The sequence below is a fragment of the Podarcis liolepis genome (genome assembly GCF_965112155.1).
Source record: "Podarcis liolepis genome assembly, chromosome: 9".
NCBI lineage: Eukaryota > Metazoa > Chordata > Lepidosauria > Squamata > Lacertidae > Podarcis > Podarcis liolepis.
In genome coordinates this window covers 72,150,988-72,168,996 of record NC_139564.1, presented here as the reverse complement: position 1 = coordinate 72,168,996, position 18,009 = coordinate 72,150,988, and the positions used below count along the sequence as shown (strand labels likewise).

Below are 18,009 nucleotides of genomic sequence, written 5' to 3'. Positions count from 1 at the left end.
ACCCAGATGCTTAGAAAGTTGATGCACGTTTTACTTGCTGACAGCGGCAAGAATGATCATAGCTAGGAAATGGGAAAAGCAAGGAGGATTTCAAATAGAAGAATGGTATAAAGAAGTGTGGGATATAGCAATTAATGATAAATTAACGTGCTCTATCAAAGTAAGAAGCGAAATATGGAAGAGAAATGACTTTGAGAAATATGGGTGGTATTTGTGGTATTTGTATTGTTAAAACAGAAAGGGGTCATGCCATCCGAAGAAGGGTAAATTTTTTGGATAATTATGATAAATAATGGTCTCAGGGATGGGTGCAAATTTCTATTTGTATTAGTATTACTGTTAAAAAAGAAATTTTATTTTAAAAAGGAAAGTTGATGCAAGTTTTAATCTGTTTTTAGTCTGTAATTTTAACTTTCTGTAAGTCTAAAATTATTGTTAATTTTTCTTATTGGTGTTTTTATTGCTTTCTCTTTTTTTGTAAACCACTTTGAGGGTTTTTTCTTTTTTTACAGGCAAGTGGTATATAAATTTTATGAAATAGACATTGAGTGAGTAGGGCTAGCAGATATCCTGCTGTTGACACCTCTTGTTTGGCCAGCTCTTATTTATTCCCACCCCCTTCATTCAGAAAAGGGTTAAGAACTCTAGTGCAGATGATCAACTGAGCGGGGGAATGCAACTTGTGGATTATTTTATTTAAGCAAATAAAACAATATGATCCCAGCTTTATTTTAAAGCTGACATGTTCATAGAGCACATAGAGCCACACAGTGGTTGGCCTTTAATTCTTAATAGCCTCTTTTAAATGCAGGGTTAAGGTCCAGAAATGCAAACTGCAACTGTCAGGAGCTCAGCACAAAATGCAAAATTCTGTGTTTGCAAGGTTTGGTGTCGGAATTATGGAATATGCACAGCTGTGCCTCCCAGTGCCGAGACCTGAGATTCAGGGATGCTAAACCAACGTTCCTCCCCTAAACATCAAACCTTGTTTGCCAAGACACTAAGCACACCGTGAGCACCTTTGCTTCCCTTGCAGGAGGGGGATTCTATATTCCAAGCCTCTTTTTTAGTAATAATAATAAAAAACCCTGCTCATGATTCAGACACTCAGAATTCAAAACAACTCAGTGATGCCCTTTCAATTAGTCTGCCATACCAAAGTCAGAGGCCTTTAATTGAGTCCCAGGATGCATCTATTATACACAAGGCTGGATAATTCAGGGCGTCAAGATGCCGCTCTGTTTTATTTATTCCATTCAAAGTTTAAAATGCTGGAAGCGCTGCCTTGGTCTCTCACCCGCCAACTGTAGAAGATATCACAAGCCTGTGGTGAAGGATGCAATCACCTACAGAAGTAAGTATTTGAATTCAAAGAGTAGAGTGGGTGGTTTGTGGGTCACAATTGCCTCTACTCCTTCCGTCTTCTTCATCAGTTTATTTACAAGTGGGAACTGCAGCGAAATGTTGCAGCCATGCCCTTTTCCAAGGTACCTCCATTTCATTTCCCCTCTCACCCAGTCTCCTTTCCCTCCCCTTTAGTCTGCTGTTGCCTCACTCTTGTACACAGGTGGTGCCATTGCGGCTACATAAGCAACGACATTCATACAATGGTTCTCCACTCCTGGCATAGGTCTTCTGTGAAGCAGTACACTCCTAACCCAGGGAAACTTTCCTGCGACCAGTGCTTTTTCTCTGGGGGGATGGGACGCAGGGGGACGTGTACCCCTAAACATTTTGTGTTGCCCCTGTCAGGAGCTTGTCCTACTCTCGAGTAGGACCCTGGAAGAGACACATGCCCGACTGGCATGTTCTCTTCCCTCCTGGTCGATCGTTCGAGAGCTTCAAAAGCTTTCTTCTGCCCAAACATCACAGCGACCAATGCCAGCAGACATCGGCACACTTAAGGATCCGCAGAGTCTTCGTAACTTTCGTAACAGACCTCAGCAACTCAGCATTTTGGCTAATCTACTTTATTTACATATAAACACACATGGAGCACTGCAACATGGCCCCCTCTCTCTCTAGCATCAGACAGTAAAAAGAGAACAAAGGACAATAGTCTCACTTCATGGAACACAGTAACACAATTAGCCTGTCTCCGTCACTTCCCACTCTGTGGAGTCAAAACATACACCGTCATGTGATAGACAACAATCCTATGACTGCAATCATGGAGCAGGAATTCTAACAGCCCCAACTGACCGACTGATGGACCAATATGCTAGCTGTCTCTGCAGTAGCAGCGCAGACTGGAGCTCCATCATTCTCCAGTGCCCAGAGAGGGGAGTCTGGGGTGGCCACAGTGGAGGCGACGGTGCTGCTCCTCTTCCTCCTCTTGCCGGGCTAGAGACAGCCGGTGAGCACTTGCCCCTCCTCGCTCAAGCCGACCCCATCGCCTCCTTTGCCAGGAGCCTACCCGTCCTCTCAGCACCACCTCAAGTCCGTCATCTGGGGGTTGGGAGGGAGGGGGCAAGGAGCAGCCAAAATGAGAGTACCCCTAAACATTTTTTTTAGAAAAGAAGCACTTCCTGTGACCATGACACGTCTCCCCAAATTGACATCATCTCCTTGCACTCAAGAAAACAGCAAAAGATAGAGTCAGAAAAGATACTCACACAATGACATAGGGATTGGGTACGTTGCCCTTCTTGGTGGAGGGAAGATTGCTGGCCCCATGCAGTGTGACCTCAACGGATTCCATCTCAGGATTAGCCAAGTGCAAGGCGTTGGGTCTGGAAGTCAACGTTCCTGGCTCTGCAGGATCCTCCTTCACCTGCCCAGGGGAAGCAGAAGAACCACCAACTCAGCAGAACTGAGGTTTGTCCGACAACATCCGCTGCAGAATGTGGCAGCAAAGCAGCTGGTAGTTAAACTCTGGAACTCAGATTGGAGAACTGGGCACCAAATAACAGAATGAATTTCAATAGGAACAAATGTAAGGTTCTGTACTTAAACAGGAATAACCAGCTGCACAAATATAAGATGGGGGACACCTGGCTTGCCAGCGGTACGTGTGAAAAGCATCTAGGGGTCTTAGTGGACCACAAGCTTAACATGAGTCCAGCAGTGGAGCAAGTCGATTGGGCGCCTGGGGCGGCATGAATGCCCTGCACCCGGGGGCGGGGCCAGCCACCTGCGGGATGGAGCAAGCCAGGGCAGGACGCTCTGCCTGCCTCCTCCCACTCAGCCACCCTACAGCTAAGGGGGAGGCAACGAGCAGACTGTTTGGGGCAGTGCGGAGCCTGCGAGCGCTCAAGCCACCGCATCACTCCCAGGAGAGACATGTGGCTTGGGCGTGCTGCAGGTCCGAGGTGAGTGCCGCCCACCATTTTGTCACCCCCCTCAGTGGGGACATCCAGGGCGGACCACACCCACCACCCACCCCTCACTACGCCCCTGTATGACTCAAAAGTGTGATGCCAAAAAAAGTGAATGCACTTCTGGGCCGCATCAACAGAAGTATAGATCAAGGGAGGTAAAAGAACCACTCTATTCTGCCTCGGTCAGACCACGCTTGGAATACTTTGTCCAGTTCTGGGCACCAAAATTTAAGAAGGATGTTGACAAGTTGGAACATGTGCAGAGGAGGGCAACCAAGGTGTTCAAGGGCCTGGAAACCAAGCCTGATGAGGAATGGAAAAGATAAAAAGTCTCCTCTTTACCAGGCTCCACATACCCAATGCCCTCATGCACCACTCAGGCTGAAAAAAGGTTTGCCATCCAGGCTTTTGACTGCTAATGACATGTGGCTTTTGGAGCCAATTCTGGTTGGAAATTAGGGTAGAGAGGATGTGTTGAAGGCATTAATGGCTCAATCTTGCTTCATCTTAAGACCTGCTTTAGCAACAAAACCCCTAAAGCACCTCTGTGCAAATATACCAGAGGACGGCAGAAGCAAGAGTTAAATCTCTGGCCTCCTTGACTTGCAAATGAAAGGCAGCAGAAGACCCTTTCAATCATCTTTTCATTAGCACCTCATCTGGCTTCATCGACAAGCAACATCCCAAGAGCCTTGCAAAGCCTTCCTCCTCTAATTCAAAGAGCCAGAAGTTCTTTGGAGCACGCAGAGATGCCACCTGCACCCCCACCAATCAAAACCTTGCAGGTCGGCAGGGGAGGAGGAGGAGAGAGAGAAAGGTTGTTACACACCTCAGCGGATGCAAGGCGCAAGTGATAATAAGGGCAAAGAAATCTGGGGAGAGGTCCTTTTGGTGGAGGCGTTTTAAGAACATAATGAGGGTCTGCTGGATCAGGCCAGGGACCCATCTAGCCAGCATCCTGTTCTCATTGTCTGCCTGAACACTTGCCTGTGGGAAACCCACAAGCAAGACACAAGCACAAGCGTTCTCTCTGCTCCTGTGGTTTCCAGCAACTAGTATTCAGAAACATTCCTGCCTCCAACTGTGGAAACTGTGGAAGCAGTGGAGGACTCCCTGGTCCTGAATGGGGTAACTGTGCCCCTGAAGGACCAGGTGTGCAGCCTGGGAGTCATTCTGGACTCCCAGCTGTCCATGGAGATGCAGGTCAATTCTGTGTCCAGGGCAGCTGTCTACCAGCTCCATCTGGTACACAGGCTGAAACCCTACATGCCCACAGGCTGTCTAGCCAGAGTAGCACATGCTCTAGTTATCTCTCGCTTGGACTACTGCAATGCGCTCTATGTGGGGCTACCTTTGAAGGTGACCTGGAAACTACAACTAATCCAGAATGCGACAGCTAGACTGGAGACTGGGAGTGGCTGCCGAGACCATATAACACCAGCCTTGAAAGACCTACACTGGCTTCCAGTACGTTTCCGAGCACAATTCAAAGTGTTGGTGCTGACCTTTAAACTCCGAGGGCCCAAGGGGTCTTTGGCCCCTCCCAATAAAATATCTGGAGGCGGGTGGTGCTGTGGGTTAAACCACAGAGCCTAGGACTTGCCGATCAGATGGTCGGCGGTTCGAATCCCCGCAACAGGTTGAGCTCCCGTTGCTCAGTCCCTGCTCCTGCCCACCTAGCAGTTTGAAAGCACATCAAAGTGCAAGTAGATAAATAGGTACCGCTCTGGCAGGAAGGTAAACGATGTTTCTGTGCGCTGCTCTGGTTCTCCAGAAGCGGCTTAATCATGCTGGCCACATGACCCGGAAGCTGTACGCCGCCTCCCTCGGCCAGTAAAGTGAGATGAGCACCGCAACCCCAGAGTTAGCCACGACTGGACCTAATGGTCAGGGGTCCCTTTACCCTTTACCTTTAATAAAATATCTGACGGTGCCACCGCCCCCCTCCCCCAGTTGATGGGCATTGCCATTCAAATGGTGATTGTGCAACATGCAATGTGTTTGATTATGCAGGGTAGGGCTTACCTGACCCCGCCTCCCCATATTTCATTGAAGTTGGCACCTCTGCCCCCTCCACTAGCGTTTGAGCCTTGGTAGCTGCCCAGTGATGCAGATCCCTGATGCCTGCTCGCCTACTTGACTTCACCAAGGCAAAACTCAAATACTTGCCTAAGATCCAGGACAAAGCGCCGCTTTGTCTGGGGCTACAGTGCGGGTAATGAGCAGGCTAGTCCACGGAGGGCATTCTCGACTCTACAGAAAGCGCCCTTTCGGTTCTGCTTTATTTCATTTGACCAGTTCAGCAATGTCTTAATGCAATTAACTCTGCCCTCTGGGACACAAGAAAGAGGGCTGCTCTCTTTCACAATGAGCCTGGAATGTCCCCCCCGCTGCCCCCCCGCTCTGTTAAGAGGAAAGAAAGAAAAGCACATGTCACATATCACAAACGTGATCTCGCCAACGGATGAACCCCAAGGCCGCACTGCCGGTGCCAGCCCGGCTTAGGAAAACAAGCCTCCTTCAGCAACTTGGTGCATCTGCCCGCCCATCTGCAAGTAGCATGCAAAGATTGTGGCGCCAGAACAACCGAACCGTGACAGCTCACAAAGTGGGGTGGCTACCTTTGCCAGGCAAAACAGGAACAGGCCCTGAACCCCCAACCTACTGTGCAAAAGCAAGTGTCCTGACATATCCAGAGGTAAGTCCTAATAGTGCCCTAAAGTGCCCTAAAGTTCCCTAAAGTGCCCTAAAAGGGCAACCCTAGAGAGTAGTCAGATAGTCCAAATGGTCAAATGTCAGTCCAGGTGTAATAATAATAATAATAATAATAATAATAATAATAATAATAATATATTTATACCCCGCCCATCTGGCTGGGTTTCCCCAGCCACTCTGGGTGACTTCCAACCGAATATTAAAAATAATACAGCATCAGACATTAAAAACTTCCCTAAACAGGGAATCCTGTTGTCTTCAGCTGTCTTTTAAAAGTAAAATAGTTGTGTATTGCCTTGACATCTGCTGGGAGGGCGTTCCACCGGGCAGGCGCCACTACTGAGAATACCCTCTGCCTGGTTCCCTGTAATTAGGCTTCTCACAGTGAGGGAACCGCCAGAAGGCCCTCAGCGCTGGACCTCAGTGTCCAGGCTGGACGATGGGGGTGGAAACGCTCCTATTTTCAATGGAGAAATGTTGGAGGGTATGGAGTTATCCAACTCCTGAGCCACCTGAAAGCAATCCTGTATAGGGAAGGTTTTTAAAAATGTTTAATGTTTTATTATGTTTTTATATATGTTGGAAGCCACGCAGAGTGGCAGGGGCAACCCAGTGAGATGTGTGGGGTATAAATAGTAAAATGATCATTATGGAATGGGACGTCCCTATTTTCATCGAATAAATGTTGGAGGGTATGCAAGGTGAGGTTCCTGCCTCTGGTTGGAACACCTGGACTTTGCGGATTCACTTCCACCTGGAGCTGGATTGGGTGGCTCCTGTGGACCAATCAGACAGTCCCAAAGTCACCCTCCAGTGGCTGACCAGATCCCTGTGGGAAGCCCAGAAGCAGGATTTGAGCACAAGAGCAACTCACCACTCCTGAGGTTTCAAGCAACTGAGATTCAGAAGGATTTCTGTCTCAGACCGTAGAGGCAGGACATGGGTAGTAGCCATCCATAGCCCTCTCTTCCAAGAATTTGTCTAATCCTCTTTAAAAGCCATTCCAGTAGGTGGCCATCACTGCCTCCGGTTGGAGTGACTTCCACAGTTTAACTGTGTTTCCTTTCTTTAAAGGTAAAGGACCCCTGACAGTTAAGTCCAGTCGCAAACGACTCTGGGGTTGCGGCACTCATCTTGCTTTACTGGCCAAGGGAGCCGACGTTTGTCCACAGACAGTTTTTCTGGATCACGTGGCCAGCATGACTAAGATGCTTCTGGCAAAACCGGAGCAGCACACAGAAACGCTGTTTACCTTCCCACCAGAGTGGTACCTATTTATCTACTTGCACTTTGACGTGCTTTCGAACTGCTAGGTTGGCAGGAGCAGGGACCGAGCAACGGGAGCTCACCCCGTCGTAGGGATTCGAACCACTGACCTTCTGATCGGCAAGCCCTAGGCTCGGTGGCTTAGTCCTGAATCTTCCAACATTCAGCTTCATTGACTGTCAGTGAGTTTTAGTGTTATGAGTATATAGTGCCCTGATATTTTATGAGATGGTGGCTTATATCTATATTATCCACCCACCCATCCATCCTTTTATAAATGAATAAAATGCGAAATTACTTGAATTTCTTGCCCAATCCCTACAGCCTGAGTAGGCATGTATGAGATTGCAAGCCCTGCCCTCACTGCTCTCCTCCTTGGTGCTTGTTCCTTATTCCTTTGTAAATTCTCACCAGTTGCCTCATTCTTGAACAAAGCTTGCTGAGAACTCCAGTGAGTCACTAGGGGAAGCTGTCGGTTTCCAGGATGTTGGATCATCTGCACCAGTTGCCCCGTAACAAGCATTATTCCAAGTTCTGTGATTAATAGCTATGTGGTTTTTAAAAAATGTCTGAGATCCTATTTATGTTGGAGGGTGGGGAATAAATAAAAGACAAAAAGAAAAATAGCAATTCCCAAAATTGAAATGTGCAGAGGAGTGCTATTGTGGGTAAGGAAGTCAGAAATATTAAAGATGGACCAGTGGGGAGGGAGCGACAGAGAGACCTAAAATGAACAATTAACATTGCGACACTGTGGGCTCACCGACACGTCCCACTGCTTTCCCAAGGGAAAACCCACCATTTACCACTGAATCGGACCAAACGTCAATCGGTTTTTCTGCGGATTGATGTCTCTTTTGATTCAGTGGTAAACAGTGTGCTTCCCCAGGGAAATCTGCAAGCCAAATGAAAAACTGCTCAGACCCGTGCCTGAAAAGCATGGAAAAAGTGGAAAATCTCCCGGAGCCAAGGACAAGTGGAAGTCTGGATGAGCCCTGGGAAAGAGCTGGTAAAGTCAATGCTCTATTTCGCAGGAGTCTGCAGAAGGAGGCTTTGCTACATTTCCTCCTAAGTCAGTGGTTCCCAAAGTGGGCGGCGGAATAACCTGCGAAGGGGGCAGTAAGAGGCAAGGGGGCAGCAGTGGGGCACTGGAGGTGTAAATGACTATCAGGTTTTGAAAAGCTGGCATCGCTGGATCACACTTATCCACCTTTGTGAATTAGTTAAACTAAATAGTTTGAACTGGGTTTTAGAAAAATGTCCAAATTGGCAATATGTCAGGGAAAACCTGGATGTATGGCAAAGCGATGGAAAAAGCAGCAGAAACAGCTTCAAAACCTTAAAATCATCATGTTGGGGGGTAAAGGGACCCCTGACCATTAGGTCCAGTCGTGGCCGACTCTGGGGTTGCGGCACTCATCTCGCTTTATTGGCCGAGGGAGCCGGCGTACAGCTTCCAGGTCATGTGGCCAGCATGACTAAGCCGCTTCTGGTGAACCAGAGCAGCGCACGGAAATGCCGTTTACCTTCCCGCCAGAGCGGTACCTATTTATCTACTTGCACTTCAAACTGCTAGGTTGGCAGGAGCAGGGACTGAGCAACGGGAGCTCACCCCGTTGCAGGGATTTGAAACGCCAATCTTCTGATCGGCAAGTCCTAGGCTCTGTGGTTTAACCCACAGTGCCACCCGCGTCCCTATCTTCTGGGTATTAAGTCATACAATCAAGTTGGATGGGATCCCAAGGGTTATCTAGTCCAACCCCCTGCAAGGCAGGAAACGCAGCATGACTAAGCCGCTTCTGGTGAACCAGAGCAGCGCACGGAAATGCCGTTTACCTTCCCGCCGGAGCGGTACCTATTTATCTACTTGCACTTCAAACTGCTAGGTTGGCAGGAGCAGGGACTGAGCAACGGGAGCTCACCCCGTCACGGTGATTCAAACCGCCGACCTTCTGATCGGCAGGCCCTAGGTGCGATCCTGGTGGGGTGCCATCGCGGCTGTGTCCCCCCCCCCCCGCCGCCTGATCTGGGCGTCATGCCCCCACAGGCAGCATGCCACACCCCAGTGGACAGTGCGCCACACCTCCAGGGTGTGCACCAGCCATGCCCTGCCTGCTCTCCGCTCTCTGGTGACAGAGCATGAAGATCTGCCACTGCCCAAAAGGGCACCTGCTTGGCTATTGTGAGAACAGGATGATGACCTAGATGGGCCATTGGTCTGATCCAGCAGGCTGTCCTTATGTCCTAATAATAATAATAATAATAATAATAATAATAATAATAATAATATTTTATTTATATCCCTCCCTCCCCAACTGAAGCCGGGCTCAGAGCGGCTAACAACAATAAAAGTAACACAGTTTACATAAAATCACAATCAATTAATTAAAATACATTCTAAAATCAATTCATTCTAAAATCAATTCAGAATCAAATTAATGGCAACCATTGGGCTAGAGTTCTATGAGGGTTACCAAAGGAGGGGGTCAGGCTGTGCCCTGGCCAAAGGCCTGGTGGAACAGCTCTGTCTTGCAGGCCCTGCGGAAAGATGTCAGGTCCCGCAGGGCCCTAGTCTCTTGGGACAGAGCGTTCCACCAGATTGGGGCTGTGACATTAACATATGAGAGAGTGCTGGAAGTGAAATAGTTAAACAGGTTGCCCAGTCAAGACCGGGTGTGTGTGGGTGGGTGGGTGGAGTCAGTGGGACTATAAAACCAGCTGGGGGGGCAAAAGGAGGAGTTTGTGAGGAGTTCGTTGAGGAGTTCGTTGGGAGTTGGGTGGTTGGTTGGAGTGGGAGTGAATTGGGATAGAGTCTGTGGGTAGGTTGAGTTAGTGTAACGAAATAGGCTGAGTCAGGAACAGTTAGCGGCTAGGCAGACAAGTAAATATCTGAGAGGTGGTTTAGTGAGTGAGAGCAGGTAGTGGAAGTTATAGGTCTGGATAGGCACCCCATGAATGTAATTGACTGATACTGTTTATGAAACCACACGCTTGTTAAACTGTAATAAATAAACAAAAGTTTATGTTTCAATTTAACCCTGACTGGACTCAGTATTGTCCTAGGTAGGGCCTGGATGGTGGCAGCGAGAAATAAAGTGGTGGCACAGGGATCAATAGACGGTGAAATGTCCAGGTACCCTGTGTGATCGCCACAGGGGCCATGGCTAAAAAAGCCCTGGCTCTGGTTGAGGCCAGCCTAACCTCCCTGTGGCCCGGGATCTCCAAGATGTTTTTATTTGAAGACCGTAAGCTCCTCTGTGGGACATACCAGGAGAGGCGGTCCTGTAGGTACGAGGGTCCTAGGATGTATACATATGGTCTTCCAACCGCCACAACAATTACAGAATTTGCACACCAGTTGGCGAAGGCCCTGCTCCCTCTGCCATGCGCAGGGACGCGGACTTATAAAAAATATTGGGGGGGCCCGGGAAAGCTCATGAATAATAAATAAGCTCATGAATATGCAAATAAAGTGGCGCCGCCTCCTCGTGAGCGAATAGGGGAGAGTGTGCTGTGCCTATTAATCAGCTCCGAAGGAAATTGGGTGGAGCTTTTGCTCGGGAGGGAGGGAGGGCAGGAGGCATGCAGCCCGACCCTGTGCATTTTGGGCTGGGGGAGGGGCGGCAATGGCGCTCTGCTGGAGGGGCGCCGGAGATTATTGGGGGGGCAGAGCCCCCCCAAATGAATTTTTGAGGGGGCTCGGGCCCCCTCAAGCCCCATGGAGTCGGCGCCTATGGCCATGCGCTCCCTCTGCCATGTGCTGCTGTCTGAGCTCACTCTCCTCTTCCACATGCTGACATTATCCAGCGCCCCCACCCCTCACCTTGCCAGCCTTGCTTCCCGCTCCTCCCCTCCCTCTCCCTCTCCCATGTCATCCTGGCAGCCAGTCTGGGCCTGTGCTATTCCCACCGGGCCTCTTGAGGGCTGAGCAAAGAAAACGAGAGGTTAAGTGCAAAGCTCCCCTCTCCCGAATGCCGTAATCATCCTGTGATGGGAATCAAAGTGAAAGTAATCACAAGAGGCAACAGCCTGTGACTAACGGCTTTTTGGCTACAGATCTGGGCTGGCGGCAAGCAGAGACATCTCCCAGGGATGAATGGGAGCGTCGGGGCTATTGGCATCTGCTAGCCACAGTGGCTCTGCTCTGGCTCCACAGCTGGAGGCAGCAATGGTTCCAAATGCCAGTCACTGGGGATTGCAGGCACTCAGGTCTTTCACCTGCCTAGCCTCCAACATACCTCAGGTGCAAATAGGGACATTCTATTCTACGTCAGTATCACTGCTTCAGCATTTCCTCCTGGTCAAGTACAAAAGTTATTAGAGGAAACATGGGGAAACTACAGTATTTTAAGCACAGTAATGTTTGAATTCATGTACTGCATTTAAGCAAGGCTAAGGAGGAAAGAAACCCCCAAATCAATAAATATAACTACAGTGGTGCCTCGCAAGACGAAATTAATTCGTTCTGCAAGTTTTTTCTTCTTGCGAGTTTTTCGTCTTGCGAAGCACGGTTTCCCATAGGAATGCATTGAAAATCAATCAATGCGTTCCTATGGAGACTGTCTGGGGACAGAGGGGAAGCGCCGCGTGCCTTCCCCTCTGTCCCCGGACCTGTTTAAAGCAAGGGGCGGCGGGGAGAAGATTGCTTCTCCCCGTTGCCTGCCCCGCAATCTCCAGGGACAGAGGGGAAGGCGCACGCCCCTGGACCTGTTTTAAAGCAAGGGAAGGGGCAGCGGGGAGAATCGCTTTTGTGCGCGCCTTCCCTTCTGTCCCCGGAGATTGCGGGGCTGGCAACGGGGAGAAGCAATCTTCTCCCCGCCGCCCCTTGCTTCAAAAGAGGTCCGGGGACAGCGGGGAAGACGCGCTGCGCTTCCCCGCTATCCCCGGAGCTTGCGGGGCAAGCTTTGTTTTGCGAAGCAAGCCCATAGGGAAATGCGTCTTGCGAAGCGGCTAAGAAAACGAAAAACTCCTTCGTCTAGCGAGTTTTTTGTCTTCCGAGGCGTTCGTCTTGCAGGGTACCACTGTAATTATATGTGTGTGTTTGTGTGTGGAAACTATGCCAGGTCATCATGCATTTAGGAGTATTTTGGAAGCACGTTAATTTTGAACAACCTCTATCGTTGAGATTGTACTGGTGTGTGGTATGGGGTATTCCAATGTTTATTTAGGGATATTATGCCCGGTCTTTATGGAGCATTTGTTCTGGTCTCTTTACAAGGCAGTGATGCAACAGTGTTTAAAACCCTCAATGACCCAGGCCCCAAATGCATACCTGAAAGCAGGCATGGTCGCAGTTCAAGCACAAATCACAGCTGATGAAAAGCACTCAAGGAAGTCAGAGAGCAGGGACAGAGTGTGGCTTGGTCAGGGGAGAGGGACACCTGTCTCGGGAAAAGCCAAAGGCCAGATAGAGATGATGGCGGGGGGGGGGGGGCATATGTGGCCCACAGGTCTGGGCTTCTCTACACCAGGCATATATGACTTGGGGTACTCAACACTTCATTCCTAAGCTTGGATCCAGCAACTTGTACCTACCTTCTTTGTTCCCCAGGAAAAGAAACTGAATGGGTTTCGTATGCGGGATTTGCTGCTCTCTCCTTTTTTCTAAAGACCCAAAATTCAAAAACCAAGAGAAACAGAAAGAAATCCTCAGTTTCACAAATGGGTACTGGCCTTACTCTGCCCAGTTCACACCAAGCAGTGAATGAAGGGGGGAGCTGTGGCCCTCCAGATATCCATTGGACTACAACTCCAGTCAACGAGACCAGTGGTCAGAGATGATGGGAGAGGAAGAGCCAGAACAGTGGCGTAGTGTGGGGGTGCAGGGGGCCGGCCGCACCGGGCGCAACATCTGGGGGTTAGGGGGTGCAAATCCACGGGTTATGGGGTGCAAATCCACAGGTTAGGGGGCGCAAATTACTTGCCTTGCCCCGGGTGCTGACAACCCACGCTACGCCACTGAGCCAGAGGCTTCCCATCTCCAGCCTAAAGCAAATTTGTGCGTCCCAGTAGGGAGAAATACTGCTTTGAGATTTCCAACTGGAAGCACCAAAGGAGACCAGAGCTTCTTTCTAGTCTGCCTGCCCCCCACAGGCCCTCTGGGTGTTGCTGGACTACAGCTCTCACAGTCTCTGGCCATGCAGGGCGGGATGGGATTTGGAGTCCAACAACATCTGAAAGGTCAGAGGTTCCCCATTCTGGGTCTAGCTAATATAACTGTGAGGGAAGTTCCTGGCCTGGGCTTGGGGTGTAGAAGTCTTGCTGGGAGTTAAGCACCTAGAGACGTCACCAAGGGAGTTACTCAGTGCAACAAGACAGGGGCCAGCCATATAGTTGCATAGAACAGCTACCATTAGAAAAGTGTGGTTCAGCGAAGGTTGTCAATCCACTGTTCCAGTGATTGGGCGAGGATATAAAATTCCTTTTCTCTGCCATGTCTTTATAGCAGCCTTCCTCAACCTGGTGCCCCCTAGATGTTTTGGTCTACTAGAGGGGTAGGCAACCTAAGGCCCGGGTTGCCTACCCCTCTAGTTGACCTTTCCGATCACCTTCTCAATCCGGCCCATGGACGGTCTGGGAATCAGCGTGAATGCCCTAATAATAGCCCAATTTCATGCTGTAAATCTCTTTGAGAGCTTTTTCAAGTGCATAAATCAGAGTGAATCTACATGAGTAGAATGTGTCCTTTTGTTTAAAATGCATCTCTGGGTTATTTGTGGAGCCTGCCTGGTGTTTTTACATGAGTAGAATGTGTGCTTTTATTTAAAATGCATCTCTGGGTTATTTGTGGGGTATAGGAATTTGTTCATTTTTATCTTCAAAATATAGTCCAGCCCACCAAATGGTCTGTTGACAGTGGACAGGCCCACGGCTGAAAAAGGTTGCTGACCCCTGGTCCACTACTTCCATCATCCCAAATGTTTGCCCATGCTGACTGGAGCTATTTGGGAGTTGTAGTTCAGCAAGCAAGCTGAGAAAAGCTGCTTTGAGACTAAAACGAGGCAGTGAAGGCTATCTAGCTGCTTCTGGGCTTTTAGCCAGGGCAGGGGGTCACCCAAACGAAGACAGAGGCCTTCTAATGTGGGAGAAGATGTGATAGCTTTCCCTAACCTGATACCCTGCAGATGTCTCATCACACTTAACTCTGCAGCTATTACAGCGACCATTTTTAGCTACCTGAAAAGTGATGCTCTTTTTGTTGTTGGGGAAAATAAGCCAAACAAGTGTTCACATTTCAATTTTTTCTTTCATATATTTTGAACTTTGAGTTCTGGAGGTTTGGGGAGGGATGCAGCAAACCACATAATCGGATTGTAAATTGAGCAGTGAATTGAACTGGAACAGAAATAGTTCTTTTTTGGAGGGGTGAACTGGAACTAGAACTTAGTCCTTTTCAAAATGAACTATTCAAGCAGTGCATCAGTAATACTGCTGACTTTGTGGATTTTTTTTAACCTACACTTTTTTAAAAAATTTTTTTTGCATACTAGAGATGTTATCCCAGGGTATGTTTTTCTGTGTTTGGGGAGAGGGCAGTGAATGTTCAGCAACTCACCTCCTGAGCAGCAGGTTCCTCTTCAGGATCATCATTGTTTACTTGAGACATTTCTTGTTTCTTGTTTAGGAGTTCTTTATCTACAGTCTTAGGGCACTGCTATGTCAGAATGAAGCCTGACTCCAAGGATCATTACTGTTGCTCTCCTTTCTTTAAAACAGAAGGCATCCTCCATCCTAGCTTCAAAGGAGCCTCTGTAAAGGTCAGTCCAAGGAGAACTTTGCTGAAAGTCATCAGTGAGGCGACCCCCAGAACTGGTGTGGATTCCACCACAACTGTCTGCTTATGACATCAGCAGCATCACAGTTCTGCGGCCAGCATTACCTTCTTTTTTAAGGATATAGATTGATTCAGAATTTTTAATCACTTGAACAAAGCTCTCAAAGAGATTTACAGCATGAAATTGGGCTATTATTAGGGCATTCTCATTAGGACATCCTAGGGTATCTCAGTTCTAAAGATTTCATCTTCAAGGGCTGCTCCTGCTCTCTGACTTCACCCCTACAAAGGGCAGGGGGTAGGCTTAGCTCCAAAATAGGTTGGGTTTAAACTGAGCTGGTTGTACATTGTTCCCATTGAAACCAATGGGACTCAAGTCACATCTAACATTGCTCAATGATTCCTTTGGGACCTGACCTGACTTTGTATGGATTCAATTTGCTGCCTTCAAACACAGCACTTTGCTCGATTAAATTGAAAGTTCTTCTTGGATAATTTTCAGTTGACTTTGTGTGTGTGTGTTTCTGGCCAGGGATGTCCATGGGCCTGCCAATCTGATTCGGGGCCTGATCCAACCAGATGCAGCTCTCCTCCTCCCCTGCCTTCCCACCCACACCTGTATGTTTAAGCAATGGGAGAGGGGAAGACTACCTGTGCCCACTCTCCTTGCCCTGCTTTTGACAGTTCCAGAACACTCTGGGTGGACCCAATCTGAGCCAAGGCAATCTAAACCTCTCTCAACCCAATGCAGCTGAATCCTGGATCAACCCAAATCAGCCCAAGTCAGGATCTGGGATTTGGATGGATTTCTGCATCAATTTGGGATGTATAATTCTTATAGGGTACCAAAACTCCCTAGTTCAACATAGTGCAAGGGTCAGCAAACTAAGGCCCACAGGCTGGATCATGCCCAATTGCCTTCTAAATCCGGCGCACGGATGGAATTGCTGCGTGGATTGCCAGCGCGCACGTTCTTTCCCTCTCCCTCACATGGCAGCAGCGGCTGCGGCGCCTCCTCCCTCCCTCCTCCTGGCTTCTCCCTGCCCTGCCTAGAGGAGGAAGGGGGTTGGCTTTGTTGCTGCCAGCCCCTCTCCAGAGCCCTTTTGTGTGCCGCTCATGGTCCCGCTGCCGCCAGTCCCTGCCGCTCGCAAGACGCTGAGCGCCCCTCTCGAGCAGCCGGCATTTAAAGCAGCCCCTCTCCAGAGCCCTTTCACGCGCTGCTCATCGTTCCTCCACCACCATTCTTTTTTTCTCTCTACCCAAAATATAGTCCAGCCCCCCACAAGGTCTGAGGGACAGTGGACCGGCCCCCTGCTGAAAAAGTTTGAGGACCCCTGACATAATGGATTTCTAGGTGAACATACAAACATCACTTTTAAATGTTTTTAGAATGTTTTCTTGTGTTTTATATTGCTGAAATGCTTGCCACTCAGGGCTACTTTGGGATGTCAGATAATGATAGGAATCCTGCTGGATCAGGCCCAAAGCCTTGTCTGTTTCCTCCCATGATCAACCAGACGCCTTCCAGAAGCTCACAAGCATAATGGCAACAGATCTCTCCCGCTGTTGCTCACCACAAACTGGGATTCAGAGCTTAGTGGCACCAGCAGATCAGGACTCTGAAGCAGACGTTCAGGGCCCCATTCATCAGAGGTCCCCAAATGAAGTAGCACTGGTTTATCACATTGCGAGGTGTTACTGCCTAAACCAAAATGGGAGGTGCCACCCACTGGTGTGGGGAGGTGAGATTACCTGGGGGTTGCTAAGAGACAAGTTGGCGGCAGGAGGAACTGGAGGTGTCAAGCTTTGAAAAGCTGGTATCATCCATTTTGTTGAATTCGTTAAACTTAATAGTTTTAATGAACCCGAACCCGCGGAGCAGACTCCCTCCGGAGCTCGGAGGGAAATCCGCCATTTATCGCTGGCACTGACCGGAAGTCAAAATGTCCAATTAATTGCCACTGTTTTGAAATTTAAGGCCTTGTTATCTTCCTTATTGGGCCATGCACTGCTATTCCGAATACTGCCTTTCATAGGGTAAGGTAGGGGGTACTGCAGATGAGTTCATGGAACCAAGGAGGCAGTCACATTCCCCACCCCCACCCTCAATATTGGGAAACCACTGAGTGCCAGTCCTCATAAGACCATGAAGACCAGACTCTAAAATGAGACCGTCAGGTGTCCTTCTGGCTTGCTGAATTAAAACTTCTGAAACTGGTGCACTAAAGCCACTTCCACCTTCAGAGGAGGTGGTGTTGCGGGCTGCACTCCCCCACCATGCGCACGGTGGCTGGCTCTCAGCCTCCGCGCTATTAAGGGAATCCCTGGCCGCGTCATCCCCTGGACAGCCAATCAGCTGGCTCGGGGGGCAGGGCCTGCCCTATTTAGTGCAGGCGCAGCTGGGGATCTCCCTCTTTTCCTGCCTACAAGCTGCTCCGGTTTCCCACCCTCCCACCCTTTAAGGTTTTTGTCTTTGACCTTGCTATGGACCTCGGTTGGTCGTCATTAAGGGACCTGGTAGGATTTCTTTCCACTTGGCAAATTGGCACCAGCCACTTTGTTTTCTGCCTACCTCGTAGCAAATCGTCACAACTTTCATGGTATTGGCGATTAGGCATTGGTATTGGTATTGTTTTATAGATGGAAGAGGGGAGGAAGCGCCATCACCTGCCCCACAATTTGTAGGGTAGTCCGATAAAGGATTCCGGGGGGCGTGGCCCTGTCCAAAGCCTATGAAGGTGAGGGCCTAAGGCACGCCCCCTATTGGTGACCCCGGGGGAGTTCCTAGTTGATGTGCATCAGCAGGACTCCCCCTACTGGTGGTTAACCCTTCCCGGACTTCAAGCAGATGGGCTGACGCCGGATACAGTGGTGCCCCGCAAGACGAATGCCTCACAAGACGAAAAACTCGCTAGACGAAAGGGTTTTTCGGTT

The 18,009-nt window shown here is 49.2% G+C and overlaps 1 protein-coding gene across 5 annotated transcripts in view; it reads right to left on the bottom strand.

Annotated features, from left to right (window-relative positions):
• CCDC33 (coiled-coil domain containing 33) overlaps positions 1 to 15,152 on the bottom strand; it is a 169,387-nt gene extending 154,235 nt beyond the window's left edge. For 2 of the 5 annotated variants that reach the window (XM_083460470.1, XM_083460472.1), the window contains exons 1-3: positions 14,857 to 15,129; positions 12,837 to 12,905; positions 2,616 to 2,773 (exon numbers count right to left, since the gene is read on the bottom strand). In XM_083460470.1, the coding sequence (XP_083316596.1) occupies positions 2,616 to 2,773; positions 12,837 to 12,905; positions 14,857 to 14,907 (278 nt within the window). In that variant the 5' untranslated portion in view covers positions 14,908 to 15,129. Of the gene's footprint in view, positions 1 to 2,615; positions 2,774 to 12,836; positions 12,906 to 14,856 lie in introns of all 5 variants that reach the window. The other 3 variants (XM_083460469.1, XM_083460471.1, XM_083460473.1) reach the window with 3 other exon arrangements.
• Between the last annotated feature and the right edge of the window lie 2,857 nt (positions 15,153 to 18,009).